This window comes from Nematocida parisii, assembly GCF_000250985.1.
Source record: "Nematocida parisii ERTm1 unplaced genomic scaffold supercont1.1, whole genome shotgun sequence".
Taxonomy (NCBI): Eukaryota; Fungi; Microsporidia; genus Nematocida; species Nematocida parisii.
Window position 1 is genome coordinate 216,854 of NW_013524646.1, and position 16,079 is coordinate 232,932.

The 16,079-nt window shown below is 33.9% G+C and overlaps 14 protein-coding genes across 14 annotated transcripts; 3 read left to right on the top strand and 11 right to left on the bottom strand.

Annotated features, from left to right (window-relative positions):
* Positions 1–134: 134 nt before the first annotated feature.
* Positions 135–707, top strand: NEPG_00145 (uncharacterized protein; the record flags this gene model as incomplete). Its single annotated transcript, XM_013202525.1, has 1 exon — positions 135–707. One exon carries the CDS (start codon positions 135–137, stop codon positions 705–707), a length of 573 nt encoding a protein of 190 aa, XP_013057979.1.
* A 525-nt stretch (positions 708–1,232) lies between these two features.
* On the bottom strand, positions 1,233–2,442 carry NEPG_00146 (uncharacterized protein; the record flags this gene model as incomplete). Its single annotated transcript, XM_013202526.1, has 1 exon — positions 1,233–2,442. One exon carries the CDS (start codon positions 2,440–2,442, stop codon positions 1,642–1,644), a length of 801 nt encoding a protein of 266 aa, XP_013057980.1. The 3' UTR covers positions 1,233–1,641.
* A 1,101-nt stretch (positions 2,443–3,543) lies between these two features.
* NEPG_00147 (uncharacterized protein) lies at positions 3,544–5,293 on the bottom strand (the record flags this gene model as incomplete). The annotated part of the gene is made up of 1 exon (XM_013202527.1): positions 3,544–5,293. The coding sequence occupies one exon, from the start codon at positions 5,291–5,293 to the stop codon at positions 3,548–3,550; it is 1,746 nt and encodes a 581-aa protein (XP_013057981.1). The 3' UTR covers positions 3,544–3,547.
* A 56-nt stretch (positions 5,294–5,349) lies between these two features.
* On the top strand, positions 5,350–5,547 carry NEPG_00148 (uncharacterized protein; the record flags this gene model as incomplete). The annotated part of the gene is made up of 1 exon (XM_013202528.1): positions 5,350–5,547. One exon carries the CDS (start codon positions 5,350–5,352, stop codon positions 5,545–5,547), a length of 198 nt encoding a protein of 65 aa, XP_013057982.1.
* Positions 5,548–5,633: 86 nt separating this feature from the next.
* Positions 5,634–6,680, bottom strand: NEPG_00149 (uncharacterized protein; the record flags this gene model as incomplete). The annotated part of the gene is made up of 1 exon (XM_013202529.1): positions 5,634–6,680. One exon carries the CDS (start codon positions 6,678–6,680, stop codon positions 5,634–5,636), a length of 1,047 nt encoding a protein of 348 aa, XP_013057983.1.
* A 1-nt stretch (position 6,681) lies between these two features.
* On the bottom strand, positions 6,682–6,996 carry NEPG_00150 (uncharacterized protein; the record flags this gene model as incomplete). The annotated part of the gene is made up of 1 exon (XM_013202530.1): positions 6,682–6,996. The coding sequence occupies one exon, from the start codon at positions 6,994–6,996 to the stop codon at positions 6,682–6,684; it is 315 nt and encodes a 104-aa protein (XP_013057984.1).
* A 269-nt stretch (positions 6,997–7,265) lies between these two features.
* NEPG_00151 (uncharacterized protein) lies at positions 7,266–8,555 on the bottom strand (the record flags this gene model as incomplete). The annotated part of the gene is made up of 1 exon (XM_013202531.1): positions 7,266–8,555. One exon carries the CDS (start codon positions 8,553–8,555, stop codon positions 7,266–7,268), a length of 1,290 nt encoding a protein of 429 aa, XP_013057985.1.
* Positions 8,556–8,569: 14 nt separating this feature from the next.
* NEPG_00152 (uncharacterized protein) lies at positions 8,570–9,967 on the bottom strand (the record flags this gene model as incomplete). The annotated part of the gene is made up of 1 exon (XM_013202532.1): positions 8,570–9,967. The coding sequence occupies one exon, from the start codon at positions 9,965–9,967 to the stop codon at positions 8,570–8,572; it is 1,398 nt and encodes a 465-aa protein (XP_013057986.1).
* Positions 9,968–10,514: 547 nt separating this feature from the next.
* Positions 10,515–11,330, bottom strand: NEPG_00153 (uncharacterized protein; the record flags this gene model as incomplete). Its single annotated transcript, XM_013202533.1, has 1 exon — positions 10,515–11,330. The coding sequence occupies one exon, from the start codon at positions 11,328–11,330 to the stop codon at positions 10,770–10,772; it is 561 nt and encodes a 186-aa protein (XP_013057987.1). The 3' UTR covers positions 10,515–10,769.
* NEPG_00154 (uncharacterized protein) lies at positions 11,327–11,530 on the bottom strand (the record flags this gene model as incomplete). Its single annotated transcript, XM_013202534.1, has 1 exon — positions 11,327–11,530. One exon carries the CDS (start codon positions 11,528–11,530, stop codon positions 11,327–11,329), a length of 204 nt encoding a protein of 67 aa, XP_013057988.1.
* A 370-nt stretch (positions 11,531–11,900) lies between these two features.
* On the bottom strand, positions 11,901–12,329 carry NEPG_00155 (uncharacterized protein; the record flags this gene model as incomplete). Its single annotated transcript, XM_013202535.1, has 1 exon — positions 11,901–12,329. One exon carries the CDS (start codon positions 12,327–12,329, stop codon positions 11,925–11,927), a length of 405 nt encoding a protein of 134 aa, XP_013057989.1. The 3' UTR covers positions 11,901–11,924.
* A 287-nt stretch (positions 12,330–12,616) lies between these two features.
* NEPG_00156 (uncharacterized protein) lies at positions 12,617–13,285 on the bottom strand (the record flags this gene model as incomplete). The annotated part of the gene is made up of 1 exon (XM_013202536.1): positions 12,617–13,285. The coding sequence occupies one exon, from the start codon at positions 13,283–13,285 to the stop codon at positions 12,617–12,619; it is 669 nt and encodes a 222-aa protein (XP_013057990.1).
* A 481-nt stretch (positions 13,286–13,766) lies between these two features.
* On the bottom strand, positions 13,767–14,301 carry NEPG_00157 (uncharacterized protein; the record flags this gene model as incomplete). The annotated part of the gene is made up of 1 exon (XM_013202537.1): positions 13,767–14,301. The coding sequence occupies one exon, from the start codon at positions 14,299–14,301 to the stop codon at positions 13,840–13,842; it is 462 nt and encodes a 153-aa protein (XP_013057991.1). The 3' UTR covers positions 13,767–13,839.
* A 74-nt stretch (positions 14,302–14,375) lies between these two features.
* Positions 14,376–15,861, top strand: NEPG_00158 (uncharacterized protein). Its single transcript, XM_013202538.1, has one exon. The coding sequence runs from the start codon at positions 14,379–14,381 to the stop codon at positions 15,714–15,716; it is 1,338 nt and encodes a 445-aa protein (XP_013057992.1). The 5' UTR covers positions 14,376–14,378; the 3' UTR covers positions 15,717–15,861.
* The last annotated feature ends 218 nt before the right edge of the window (positions 15,862–16,079 follow it).

The following is a 16,079-nucleotide window of genomic DNA, read 5'->3' on the forward strand; positions in this document are numbered from 1 at the left end:
GTTTATTATTTATTATACTTTGTCTATTATTTATTATTTATTACACTATTGTTATTTAATTTTCCTTATTTGTAATAAGTTTAGTCTTATCTTATTATCTATATTTATTTATATTTTTTATTTACATAAACAGAATGCAACTGTACATAGGAGGATTAAAGGAATTCTCACAGGAGAAGGAGATAGAAGAGTATCTCTCACAGTACGGCAAGGTACAATCACTGAAGATATACAATTCATACGGATTTGTCACAGTAGATGAAGTAATTGGTAATAAAATACTAGAAGATTCTCATGAAATGAATGGTAATAAGATAGTTATAGAGACAGCCAAGGGACAGAAAGGGAATGTATCAGAATATAACCGTAGATATATACAGAGGTATAAGAAACCAACGGTAAAAAGAGTCTCTAGACTAATTATAGAGAACCTTCCTAAGAATATTGACTGGTCTGAATTACGCTCATTTATTCTTATGAGTGGTGCCAGACCAACTTATCTTAGGATACTTCCATCTGGTGATGGCTTATTAGAATTCATTAACAGGCAGGACAGGGATATTGCATTAGACAGGTTAAATAATCAGAATTTCTATGGTAAGAATATTTGTGCTAGGTTTGGCAGGAAACGGTCGGATATTATATCTGGAGTGAAGAACAATTCTTATTCTGATGACATATCTGAAGTAAATTTAGACAAAAAATAAATCAGATACTCTTACAGTATATATTACACAATTATTATAAAATAGAAGTTATCACACATAGTATACTAAATAATGCATATAACAGAATAATAACTTATTACACATAGTACACTAAATAGTACACATAATACACAACTTATTACACATAATATACAACTTATTACACATACTATACTAAATAGTACATAACTTATTACACATAGTACATAACTTATTACACATAGTACATAAATTATTACACATAGTACATAAATTATTACACATACTATACTAAATAGTACATAACATATTACACAATTATTATAAAATAGTATATGACTTATTAGACATAGTATACTAAATAGTACACAACTTATTACACAATTGTTATAAAATAGAACATAACATATCATAACTTATTACACATACTATCACATAGTACATAACTTATTACACAATTATTATAAAATAGTATAGAATTTATTACACATAGTACACAACTTATTACACATACTACCACATATCACAACTTATCACACATACTATCACATATATTAATTTTTATTTTTATTTTATTACTTATTATACTATGTGTAATAAGTATTACTTTATGCTATTAGCTCACTTATATTTACTTCCTGTACTGGCTGTATACATTCACTTATTACACCCATCCTGTCTAATACGATATCCACCGTATACAGAATAATACTTAATGGATACTTTAATATATCCTGTACACTGGGATACATAAGTATAACAATTCTTATAGGGTATAGCATAATAAGTAATGTACATATACCAAGTACAACAGATAATAGTACTTTAGCTGTATAAATAATGGACTCTGATGATTTCCTTATGGCTTTAATGCGCCGTACCCTGATAAGGGAATAAAACGTAGGAATCACACAGAGTGCAGTAATTAATGATAATATTACATTAATTAAAATTTTTATATCAGTAAAAAATACTTTAAAAATAAAAAAATAACGGTCATCCAATCCATAAATCCATAAATAACTGAATTAATTAATGAAAATTTTTGATTTACCTGTAACCCGGTCAACCCTAATAATACCCATGATTTTATACCTGTAAGTACAGGACTTATCATACTATGCGTAATATCTGGTAGTATATACCCTACTACAACAGAACCCAGCCATACAGAAATAAACCCGAATGTGATTAAGCAGCAGGACCTTAACCCAGCCATGAATATTTCATACCTCCCGTATGAAAAGATGCTTTTAAGTGCTCCTGTGGGCTTAATTGATACATTATACTGATTATTATGACCAAGTGAATCTTCTCTTATAAATCCGTGTGGGATTGACTCATTTGGGTAATTAAAGGCTTTCTCTAGTCCTACTGTACTTACTGCACTATTTACTGCTTCTCCTGATAGGAGTACAGTATTTATTACACAATGTGTAATAAGTAAATGTAGCACTGTAAAAAATAAAATAAAAATAGTCCCAATTTCTACATTTTTCATGAGTGAATTATTTCTTACCAAGTCAATTGAAGACAAATTTAAATTTTTATAAAAATTGCGGACTGCTTCATTAACTGATGAAATATTCGGGTTATTCCCCTTCTGGAGTATATCCAGCCATAACATAGCGACATTAAACACTACACCAAGACTGGCTGCTGCTACACCAATTATTGCACTGTTTGTGAATACACTTGGTATACTATTACTGAATATTCCAATGTCTGTTTGAGTGACTACTTCTGTGATGCTCATAAAAAATTTGCAAAAAAAATCAGAAATATATAGATTTATATTACTTATTACACAATGTATAAAAAATAATGTATAACAGATAATATAATATATAATACACTATATATAATAAGTAATATAATATAATACACTATATATAATAAGTAATATTTATAGGAGTATAAAATACACCAATCAGAGAATTATGAAATTAAATAAAAAGGGCCCCCAGCCCAGATAATATACGATCTACATAAATTATCTCAGAGACACTAAAGTTATACTAAATACTCTACAGTAAAGACAATGCGTGAATATAGATATATACATAATTCATCAGTGAATTTATATCTGTAACATACAGAATTATTCCATCAGAGTAGTATTATAATCATAATTATTGGAGAATTGCTGTACTGTGATGTATATTAATATTATACTCCTTCGGATATAATATGAACAAACTGTAAACTCTGCACAGAATATTTCTAATTTCTAATGCATTTTTACTGTTTAAGTATATGCTCATTACTAAACTAGTAAATTATACAGAGTTGGTCCACCATCACAATATAAATACATAAAATATGAATTGTCTTATGTATTTATAGACAGATATTTACTAAATATAGACTAATTCCTACTAATTACTAATTAAGGTATAATTAGTCTATAAATAGTGAAATAAATAGGTCTAGAACCTTCTACTTATAATTAAATATTTATTAATATACTATAGTAGGGAAAGTAAATAATTAATAATTTATTATACGTACACAGAATAAATAATATAAAAAATAAATATACATATTAGAAAAATAAGGAAATAGGAAAATAAGAAGAGGGGGATAAGAGAGAAGGAAGGAAGGAAGGAAGAGGGATAAGAAGAGGGGGATAAGAGAGAAAGAAGGAGAAAAGTACCGAATGAACAAATGAGTAATTAAGGAGAATAAATAAGCAATTAAATGAGTAATTAAGGAGAATAGAAGAGTAATGAACGAATAAATGAGTAATTAAGGAGATAAATATGTAAAGCACTAAGTAAGTAATTAAATGAGTAATTAAGGAGAAGAAAGTACTGAGTATGTATTAAATGAAACATGAATATATCAGATGAAAGATAGGTTTATTTAATATCTACCCTTTTTCTAAGCTGTAATTTTCGATCAATAATGCCGTATTTTATAATAACAATACAGCAGCACAGTAGTCCAAAAGTAGAAGATGCATGGAATAGTGATCTAAAGTCTTTAAAGTGTCGAATAATGGCAATGCTGAGTAAAGAAGAGGCTAAAATGGATATTCCATTATAAAAACCACTGTAGAATGTTTGTGCCATTGCTTTACTGTCATTATCAGCAAGTTCATCAACAATATTAACGGCACTGAACACAAGACAGGAAGAACTGATCCCTTTGAACATTTCATTAATAGTTGCAAATAATATTGGATACGACTTTGAAAGGAATGCGTAATTAAAGTCTCTCATTGTGGCTGCCATTAAAGAAAAAAGGAGTAGCCAGTGATATCCGAAGAATTTCAGAAGATGCTTACTGTAATAAAGTATGCACATCTCACTGAATGTTCTAATGCAAAGAATAGATGTAACTTTGGAAAATTCCACTCCAAAGTACACTGATAAATACGTGACTAAATAATGAGAAGAAATGCCTCTGGTTATACCAATCGAAGTAATCACAAAAATAAGAAATAAAAAGTCGCTATTTCTTAATAAACTCTTTGGCTTTTTTATGGTCTCGGATGTATCCAACTTACTTACATCTTCAGTTCCAGTGGTTTTCTCTGCTGTAGATGCCTTTTTCTTGTATAAAGTGCTGGAAATGTCTGTTTTTTCTTCTAGTGAAAAGTGCACAATTCCGACAAAGCACAGGGCACTTGCCACCACTACCACAATAAGAACTACAAATAGACCCAATGGAACCTCTTTAGAAGAGGGTGTGTGTGAATTGCTAACAAGTGTCTTATACAGATAGGAAATAACCAGACCAGCAATTGCATGCCCAATAGATGCCCATAGCCTAATCCTTGTGAATATTTCTTTTCTCTCACATACTTCCATTCCCGCGTACTCCTTCTCCATGTGGTTTAAAACCAGAACATCATACAGTGGGAAAATTGCAGAAAGAACAATCACATAAAGCGCAAATATTCCATATATAACCAGCATTGAACGAGAATCACTGCTCAGTAGACGGATCACTAAAAATAAACTGTATATAGCAGCAGAGACTAAAGACAGCCCAATTGTTGCTTTTTTAGTTGCTTTGTTTCTCTCTGCAAATGGCCCAATTATAGTATTTGCTATATAAAACACAGACATACACCCAAAGTACCCATAATCACATATTGCTAAGTCTAACTGACTATTAAAGAAGTGAAGAGAATAGGTGTGCGTAGAATATATTGAAATATTCAAGACTAAATATCCTATCTTAAAGTCCCAGTGTGAGTTAGGAGACAGCTCCTTTGAAAGGATAGAAATAACCGGTAATTTTTCCCAGACAAAAATACTCCCGCATATAAAATACACAAGAATATAGTGCTGTGCCATAGTACCCAGTCTTGCAATAATACTGTCTTTAACCAGCCTAGATACCATCATGTACATAGCTGAGAATATGAATACCCCCCCAAATATTTTATGCAGTCTGTTAAGAATTTTTCTGTTGGTCATAAGAATGGCTGCTAGAATGATTAAAGACATAACAGCATAATTACACGGCATAAACATCTGCTCAACTATTGCACTTTTCCCAAGTGCTAGCTTGTTTTTTAAAGCCATGCACACGGAGTATCCAGCACCAGCTGGAAATAAAAGAAGATGTGCTCCACTTCTGTCCTTTCTTGGCATAATGAAATGAGAAATAATATTTTTTAGCGATTAATAAATAAGGCAGAAATATTCAAATGAACAGAAATTTAGAATTAAGAATTTCAGAACTTCGAGTTATACCTATAAATCATAGAACATCCACAGTAGAGCTGAGTGGTTTTTATGACCAAATATTATACAAAATGTATAATAAAAACGAAAATACTTGGAAGTATAAACAAGTAGAAGGAATAAAGAGAAGAAAATATACTAATAAATACAGAATTAGATAAATTTGTATTCTTTGATTTTTATTCTTGTATGTTTTTGTTTAACTATAAGATACGAGAAAAATAGAAAAATAGAAAAAATGAATATTTTATAAGAGTTCCTTTGGGATTATGCTTTTATGCTGTGCTGCAAGCATTTGATAGCTTGATTGCTTTTGTTCTATTCTTTTAAGAAGCTTTTTGATTTTACTCTCTTCCAGCTCAATTCTTCTTTGGAAGTCTTCGCTGATACTGCTGCTCTTTTTTGTAAGAATATCAACTATCATCTTATTTCTGTGGTATGTCTCATAGTACTTGTCAGTCACTTCAATCAAATCAACTAAATGCTGTGATATTAAAAGGTCCCGCAGTATTTTAATGTCACTTTCTGCTCTCGTAGAAGATACCCCGTATGCATACGGTCTGTTTGGTGAGGAGTACCCGAGGGGCATAAAATTAATCTCTACGACTTTCTTGCACTCATCAACATACATAGAGTCAAATAGTTGCACTTTGTTGGATATCAGCGTAGAGAATATGCGCTCTTTCATTTCTTTATACTGCTCATCTGAAAGCATGTCTGCTTTTCCTATGATTGGAATGACATTCACTATTTGGCCCATTTCATACATAGAAGTTATGTCTATCTCCCGCATATTAGTAGTAGGACTAAGCATGTAAAGACACGCATGTATTCTCTTGTCGTTGTCTAGAATACCGCTGTCTTCTTCCATGTGGTACTCTTCATACCTATTCATAATTAAATTCTTAGCAGGCACCCAGTCAAATGAATTATAGACTGAGTCTCCAATCCCTCCAATTTCATAGACTGTAAGATTCATTTGGATTCCGTTCTCATTTATGGTGTACCTAGACGCGGAAATGCTTGTGTTGTTCTTTTCTAAATTAATACTGTGCGTGCCCGTTAGCTGTGCTAGTGGGTTGGCAGTGCCTGCCATGTCGCACACTTCATGCAGTAGGTCATCACACCAGTTGGCCTGGGGCGACTCGCCAAGACAGAAGATATTCTTAATTAGAGAACTCTTGCCCGAATAGCTCTCTCCCATTACTATTATATTGTAATTGATTGGTTTCTGCTCTATTGACCTAATTATCTGCTTAGGTAAAGTATTTAATAGCTGTCCTGGGTTGTTCATTCTACGTGTATTTGTATGTGTATACACATAGACTAAATAATGAAATTGTTGTTAGGCAGAGTAAACAGAAAGAAAATGCCTTTTTGTTCTTTGACCTCCTTATAAGCACAGAAAGCTTCTTGCTCGCCCTTTTTAGTGTTACTTCTGTCTGGTTAATTTTCCTTTGGATCTTTGCAAGTATTTCCCCCTGCGCAGATACAACGGAATTTATCTCAGAAAGTTCAACTGTTGCTTCCTTCAGGGATTTAATTGACCCATGCAATAGTATGTCATGCTCTACCTTCTCTTCTTTCTCTAAATACGTCTGTGTTTGCATTGCACGGTTTGTTTTAGCATGTTTTATAGCAGTAGACTTTGTTACAGTAGAGTGTAGCACATACACGCATAAAAACACAAACACGACCCAGGAAAACAGATTGTTTTAAACTAAGCAACAGTGCAATCTGTATGCTAGGGCATATAACAAACTTAAATACTAAGAACTCAATAAAGAGACTTTAAGTTGTTCTTGTAGTAAAAATATAAATCATCAGAAACACACTATTATAACAAGGCAAAGCTAACCCGAAATTTATTCTCCATGTATTAGCCAGTCTTGTTGCATGCATTTCTCAATTTATCTGCATCTTCATGAGTTGCCAGTTTTATTTTGTACAGTAAAGTACTAGAAGGGTCAACAAAGGCAAGTTCCTTGCGAGACTTGTCTGACTGAATCGATGACTTATTAAGAGAGACAGAAAGCATTTCTGTTTCTTTTTTCTTCTTATTATTATCATATACAACAATATTTCTTTCCCCATCAATCACTCGCACTACTACCCGATGAAATCCAAGGTCCTCAAACCGCGTTGTTTTTCTGGCGAACACTTTACATGTCAGGTCAAATAAAACTTCTGGAGATGCGGATGGAGCACTACTGCTCTGAACACTCTTTTCATTTTTAGAATCCTCCCTCTTTTTTGGAGATTCTTCTTTTTTGTGGCTGGTTGGTGTCTCTATTTTCTTGGAGTGCTTGCCTTCTTTTTTATTATTGGCCTCGCTTGGATGCTTGATATCTTCATTGTCCGCCTTCTCACTAGTACTTAAGCTGCTCTTTTTATCTGCTGCATGGCTGTTAGCTTTTGCATTCTTTGCGGCTTTTGCTTCTTCTTTTACTTCTTTTGTAGTTTTTGTTTGATCCTTTACTTCTTTTATCTTTCTGTGTTCTTTCTCTATGGGCAGGTCTTCAGATTTTTCTGTTATTTCCATCTTTACACCTTGGGGCTGGTTAGTGCCCATGCGGTTGGCTTCACTGTTCAACAGCCCGCTGTTCATTGGGCTTTCATTATTATTCATGCCAAAAAGACCAGAAGTGTTTCCGCCACCAATGCTTCCAAACAAGTTGTTGTTTGCACCGCCGTGCTGGCCTAGAATGAACTGGGCCATTTTCATCTGTGACTCATCGGGCTGTGCTGGTGCCTGGGCACTTGAACCAAGGCCAGCGCGCAGAATATTTGAAATGTCTTTCTTCTGCTCGCTGCTTAGAGGAGTTGTATTCTTAGAGTGCTCGCCGCTTCCCACTATGCCTTCTCTATACGTGGTATACTCATTGGATATCTCTGTAAAGTTGTATGTATTGTCTATGTTGTACGCCTTGCTCACAGACTCAATAAAGGACTGGTTAAGGCCTTTTAATTTCTGTTCTGTGGTGTACTGTTTTGCTGCAGGTTTTCCAAATAGGCTTGCTCTTGGCCCTGGGGCCCGCTCGTTCCTTCTTTTGGCTCTTAAGATCTTCTTGTTTGGATCAAATCTGATTTCTTCCTCTGCCGATGATGGGCATTCGTCATCAGCGGATTTCCTACATTTCTGCGATATTCTTCTTTTGCTTACTGCCATAAAAAAGAAAATATTCAATTATTTATTCTTTTAAGAATCTCCTCAATCTCTGATTTATACTGAGTGTCCTTCACTACAACAGCGGATGCATCAACCTTTCTGTGGTTGCACTCAAGTATCTTTAAGCACCACAGCTTCATTTTCTCATTTTCTGTTGTCTTTAAAACGTCTAGTACTATTTCAATTTCAGATGCATCCAGTGCATACGCTGTAAGTGTGCGCAGTGCATTCCACTTCACGCGGATATTTTTATTTTTCAGAAGCAACAGAACGTATGCCTTCTGAGACTCTAGTCCTGTGTAAAAGAGTATGCGACAGTACTCAATCCGAGTTCCATCTGAGTGCCTGTACAGTTTCTCTAGAAACTCTACCATAATGTCTGTATTAAGGCACACGCCACTTATTGGTGTACCTCCGCAGTTTCCTATGGTTTTTTCTGTTTGTTCTATAATACCATTAATGCACTTTTTTTCCTTTATTATAACAGAGACGGGGGAGATAAGTACTGTATTTATATACTGGATCAGAACGTCCCCTTGATCATACAAAACACTCATTCCAGTATACTTTACCAGCAGGCGCAAGAATTGATTAATGTTGAATAGCTCTGGCACTTTAGCTGCCATTTTCATACCACTAAGATACTCCTGAGGCAGCTTTTCATTTTCTAGCCGCGCCCACATGCGGTCTAGAAGGCCTGGAGGGCAGGAAAGGAGACACTCTCTAGAAGCACTATGTGCAATTATAAGGATAGGAATCTCTTTAATCTCAGACAAAACCTGAATCATAGAAATAACAAACTGAGTATCTTCATTCCCAATTATTTCAGGGAATATTTTCGATACAAATAGGTCTAGATACCTCATTTGAAAGGTTTTTGTTAGCTCTGCAAGAAAAACAGCATCTCCTCTTTCTCTTTTATAAAGCCCAAAAATACTTCTAATAGCAGACTCCCCTATTAAATGATCCGCACTTGCAGAGCACTTAACCAGCTCAGATAGAAGTACTATCTCTTCTTCCTTCTTTAGCCGAACCATATGTGCATTGCTGCACACTTTTTCAATTATTTTCAGAAGATATACAGACTTAGTCCCTTCTAAAAACACTTTTATAACCGGATGAAAATCGCACTTGTGCGCGTCTTTATAGTTACACAGTATAAAAAATATCCCTGGGTGGCTTTCTGTGTCTTCTGAGTACATAATTAAAGTGGAAAGAATTCTCTCCACAGACTCTCTTAAACTATCCGCATAGGAAGCGTATGCAGTAGATGCACCACCAGTGGATAGAATGGATAAAAACTTTTGTGATCGACCAAGTATTCTGGAAATTTCCTTTAAGCTGCTTTTTGGCTTCTTTAAGAGTCTGTTAAAGATAGATATCCAGTCTCTATGCATGTTCTCATTTTCCATGTGAAAATCTTTACTAAATTATTTTCCATTATATTTACTACCATTACCAACCATAAAAGAGCCCAGACTAATCCAAAAAAGACAATAACTCAAACTAACCAAAAATAACAAATGAGTTCTCATAGATACAATTCTACAGGAATTAAAAGGTTTAATATACCCATAAATAATCAGAACCCGAATTTTCTAAATATAATATGCAAGTTTCTATAATTAATGAATATTTTAAATTGCCCAATGTATAAATTAAATCATAAGCCTATTCTCTTTATACCTCTAAATTAAAACTGTAATACTTAATAGTACAAAGTCTAACCCGACTAAACTAAATAATCTTAATGTTCTTATAATTATAATTGCACATAATGACTATTTATATAAGAATTCTGAAATACCTCATGTTAACTCATTCACATCAGTTGATTCTCTGCTTAAATTTCAGAGTTATATCTCTGATTATTTCTGAGTATTTTAAAAGTTTCAGATGCATAGAAATAATCTACTAAATTTAAAAATAAAAATACAAAAAGATAAAATAGTTTATAAACCTTTCATTTAATTTACCTATCGGCAGAGAGGATGCTACAAGACACATTGTCAGTAAAGCATAAGAATAAATTAGGAACAAGAAACACCCTGTAAACACCCAGAAACAATTATTTATCTTTATAAGAGATAATTATACAGTTAAACTATTGGTAGAGTAATATAGAATGAGAATCACTGGTTATCTGTAATTAACACTATATAATACACAGTATGTAATTTTGGGTTGCTATATGATTATGATAATTTTTAATTCCTATTTCTGTCTAGCTATCTTTACATAAGTATTCCATATTAAAGAAGCAGTGCTAATAAATAGCACACGCATCTCCAATGGCACAAATAAGAAATTAATCATCTGTAGAACAGGCCAAATCTTATAGCTATCAAATAGTATAGTGAAATAATCTATTACAACTTTTCTTAAACCGAAATTTGAACTATCAACTAAACTCGCAACAAATATAAACATAAACGTACCGATAGGAGACCACACTAGTTGGTCAAACAGCATTTTATAAAAAGCTATTTTAACCCTCTGCGGTGTGAGCCCTCTCATCCGGTTGAATTTATCTGTGCTGTAGCTGTCCATGGTAGAGTACATTAAAAAACTTATATTTCCTGTTATAAATCCATACAGTCCCATTAAAAGTGGCGTCTTAATGTAAGACATATTGGCCCCCACTATTATCTGGCCTAGAAGGTCTGAAACTGCTAGTATTATTGCTGTTGGCCCTCCCTGTAGTAGAAGGTCTTTAAATGTGAGCTTATTTGCTTTCTTTCTCTCTTCAATTATTCCTCGTTTGTTTATTTTCATATTGCTTCAAAAAATCCACTTATTTTAGAATATCGGAGTTTTAATTGCTTCACGTTCACTCGAGTGCCCACAGAGGGATCATTGTACTTTTTAGGCGCAAACCGGTTCTCAACCGGGTAGATAAGTCGCTGGCCAAAGGTCTTTTGCTTTTTATTTAGACTTTCAAATTTTCTATCATTTGCCATTGATACAAACATCATTACATAAAAAGCTATTTAATAGCTAAGATTAATCTAAGTATAATCCAGAATAATAAGGTTTTAATATACAAGGATATTCTGTGGTATGCAGAAATATACAAGAGCATTCGAGCACATTCAGAGGTATAATCTTTAGAAAGAAGAAGTAACAGTGCGAATAGTAGTAATAACAGTTAATTTTCATGTTATTCAGAATTGTGATAGGAAATTAAGAAATGATCAGAAATATCGGCACAATAGTATATTGTATTGCGAAATTGTACTGTGAATGGTGTGGGATTAGTCTGAAGTATTATAATATCCTGCTGTGGGTGGAGAGGGTAATTCGAGTCTAAACTTTACAATTTATTTATTTAAAATCCGAATATAACCCGGCGCTCCTGAATTATACTGGCTAATATCCATATGGCGTTTCATCACATAGACCCGATGAAAGACCCGCAGACACTCTGGAATATCTAGAATACCCAGAGGCGGCAGCTGCAGCAGCAGAGGCTGTGTCTGATGCACCAGCAGCGTATGCGCCACCACACGCACCATATGCTCTGCTTCCATATGCTGCATTTCTTCTTGCGTTGTGGTATGAACTGTGATATATATGACCATACGGAGTGCCGTACGGAGTTAAATATGCAGAACTGTACGCATGCAGTCTGCCGTGTTGTCTAAGATACTCCAATGAATGGTATGGGTGCGCATATGGGCCTAGTGGGTGATATCTTGAGCCTCTCCACCCTTCTGTATAATAGTACCCAGATATGTGCGCTGCATATAATATTATGACTAATAATACGTTCATTACGAAAAAAGCCCAGTTTTATTTAAATTCTTTTTCTAGTGATTGTGTGTCTTATTCAGCGAATGAAAGCCCTGTGCAATAAAACACAAAAATGATTTATGTATAAAACACGGCAACAATCTTTATATGTGCTTAGAAACATGCTTCAAACACGCCTGGTGGGTGGAAGATATTAATTTGTCTTTAAATTATATGAAACTTCTGATATGCATGAAACACAACAAACAGAAAAACATACACAATGCAAATAACAGTAGAATTGCATACTCGCATAGATATAAAACTCTTTATTTCTCTGCCCTAATCATCATATCTAGCCATTTAAAAGCAAGCATAAACCCATTATTTGGGGTTGAAATAGAGTCTGTCACTACACAGCAATAATTAGCAGAAACTCTTCTTCCATTCTCTCCCTCTCCTACAACTATACCAAGTGTGTTGCATAAATGATTAAGATACATCTCATCTAGAACAGGCGCTGGCTCATTTGGATGGCGCGTAGACCATACTTTCTTCCACATGTCTGTCTTGTTGAACAGCACGGCAACTGGAAGAGACTTTTTCCCTGACTTCTCCATAGTATAGAATAGCTGGGCATATGTCTTTGCTACTATTGCATATCTGTCAAAGTCGGTTATGTCTATTAGGAATATTATCCCTTGTGAGTGCATAAAGTACATGCTCCACCCCAGCCTTGCTGCCTCGTGCCCTCCTAAGTCGTTTATTGTCACTTTCATATTTCCTATTTGAAGAGTTTCTTCTCTGACAGACTGAGTCGGTGCTACAGTGTGCACGGTGTCTGTTTTAAGCCTTAGCAGAAGGGTTGTTTTACCTGCATTATCAATCCCTAAAAACAAAATGTGTGTTTCTTTCCCGAATAGTCTCTCAAATATTGCTCTGGGCCCTTTTTCTATTAAATCTAGTAATATCTGTTTACCTTTCTCATAATACTCCATGTTAAACAAAGAAAATTCAAAGACAATTTAAAGAAAAATATGATTAAACAGCTATAATACAGCAGAATCAATAAGGTACGCTGAAATAATGCAAATAACACCATACATTCAATGCACACTCTATAAATATAGCAATAATATCACACACACATATTATCTGAAAAAACTCAGAGTACAACTGATAAATACATAAAAATGCTATAAGAACCCACGAATATCACATAATACACGAGAGAACTATCAAAGAACACAAAAATATGCAAAACATACAAAAATACAAATTATACACCCATTTCACAATAAGAGAGCAAATTATAAATTGTTCTTATGAATATGACATATACCATATACATATTTGTAGTTCTAGTATAGCTCTGAACAGTTCTGTAAATATTAACAGCACGCCGTAAATTGTGTATGAAAGAGTCCTACACGCAAATTAAATTGTTGGATTTAAAGTAGTTTGAGTTATTTTGTGCTATTTCTAGTAATATTTATTATATCTATTTCATTTCTCCTAAACTAGAAATACTCTTTGGTGGGTTTGCATTATTTTACTTTTTCAGTTGACTCCACCCGCAGACACTGCCAAGTGGATTCGTGAGGAGTTCAAACTCTTCATCTACCTCTGTCACCATAAAATAAAAAGTGTCTAAACACTTGAAGTATCTAGTAAGAACAGCATAGTGCATTTCAGAGTTGCACTCTATTTTTGCACAGTCTATTTTTATGTGAATAATCTTTCCGTCTTTTGTCTGGCTGGTTAGTGGCCCTTTAAAATTCACACATGCATTATTGTTAAAAACAAACTTCCACCCATTTTCTGTCATTTCCCATGATACAAGAAAGTTCTTCAATCCTCTTTTTATAGTAATTAATGAGAACGGAGATATAAAATACGTATTTACTCGAATATACCCATCTAATTTGAAATACTTTATCATTTCTTCTTGATCTAATCTGGTTATCAGCGAATTCACTTTCTTCAATAGCGCATTTCCTTCAATGGAATCCATAGATAGCAGAAATAACAATTATTGAATTTATGAATATTTAATTCATAAAAAATTTAATTGGGCGCTAAGCTTCGGAAATGATTGGTTCCTACATTACATATTTCGTGAGCGCTATTAATAATATTCCCCCTCGAATTACAAATGCACAAAATAATTCTGTGCTCACTCCTAGGGACATACTCAGTGAGTCTTCTTCATATGCAGGACCTGTCAAAACAGGCATACCTGCAGTAAAAAAAACAATAGAGTTAAATATACATAGCATCACACACAGAACAGCTGGTTTTGTGGGTGTAAGTAAAACATGTGCACTGCTGAGTATTCCAATTATGTCTGGAATTATATCGTATAAACTCTCTCTATATTTTATGGCACTAAGCAGAACATTTGGTATAGATCACCATAAAAGAAGCAAAGAGAAGATACCAGAATCAATTGGATTGTCGTCCGCCATTTCCTTTGTGCTTTGTATATTTATTCTTTCTTCATTCTTTCCCAGCCACAAGGAGAGCCTTCTCATATTTTCCAATACAATCATTCTGAACACTCTAATGGGGTATGTAGATGATACGGTGGATCTAAGCTGGTCTTGCAAACTGCTATTCCCAATTATTGCCACCTTTCCTTTGATTATAACGTACAGTGGAAGTACTTCAATGGTTGTTCCATTCTACGGTGTATATAACTTGGGAAATATTTTCTATGCATTGCTAATTTTACTGGGAATATACTTTACAAATGCTATTAATATTCTGAGTGGGATTAATGGAGTAGAGTGTGGTCAAATACTAGTAATTAGCAGTATGATGTGCGTTGATAGGTGTGCATTCCCAGATGACAAGAGTACATTAAGCGCACTTCTCTGCCTATCACTATTTACATCTTCTTATGGATTATTTATGTGGAACAAGTATCCATCTAAATGCTTTGTTGGTGATGTATTCTGTTACTTCTCAGGATCAGCTCTTCTATGCATTGGGTTATTCGGAGGATTTATGAAAACTCTTTTCCTGTTTCTTATTCCACAGTTGTTTAATTTTGTGTTAAGTACGCCACAGATGTTTAAAATACTCCCATGCCCCAGACATCGAATGCCCTCTGTAAAGCATTTGGATGGGCCAGAAAGTATTACAGTTCTTGTTCCCTCAACCATGCAGTGCAAGAAGACTTACATTGCCACGGGATATTTGCGCCGGGCAATAGTAAGAGTATATAAATTCTTCAATCTTATATCATACACTGAAAATGAAGAGACCATTGAAATCAGTAATTTTACTATTCTAAATGTTATTTTAGTATGGTGTGGCCCTATGCAAGAGAAAACTCTCTTTTTTATATATTCAGCTATTCAGGCCGCAGTATGCACATTTGTTATACTAATTAAATTATACTTTGCCCCAAATGAGTCCGAGTAATCAGTACTAACTAAAAATACTTTAAGTTGTCTATAAAACAAGATTGAGCAACTGTGCAATAGATTTTAAGTCTAAAGCATATTCCTGCATGAAATTAATAAACACAGAATAGTTGTGTATTCTTAATAAAACAGTTATATTTACACCAATTAACTACTATTTAAACCATTTGACACATTTATTGCAATTCGGGTTATACTTCAAATATTTAATCTATTTGTATTATAATTCTATTTTTATGACACATTTACTGTAAAATACTGCAGTGTTAAAGGTCTGCTTTTAATTTATATTCACTTAGAAAATATTAGCATTGCAATTGCAGTAGTAATTTAGTCGAATTCTTTTTGGTTTAGTTTCGCA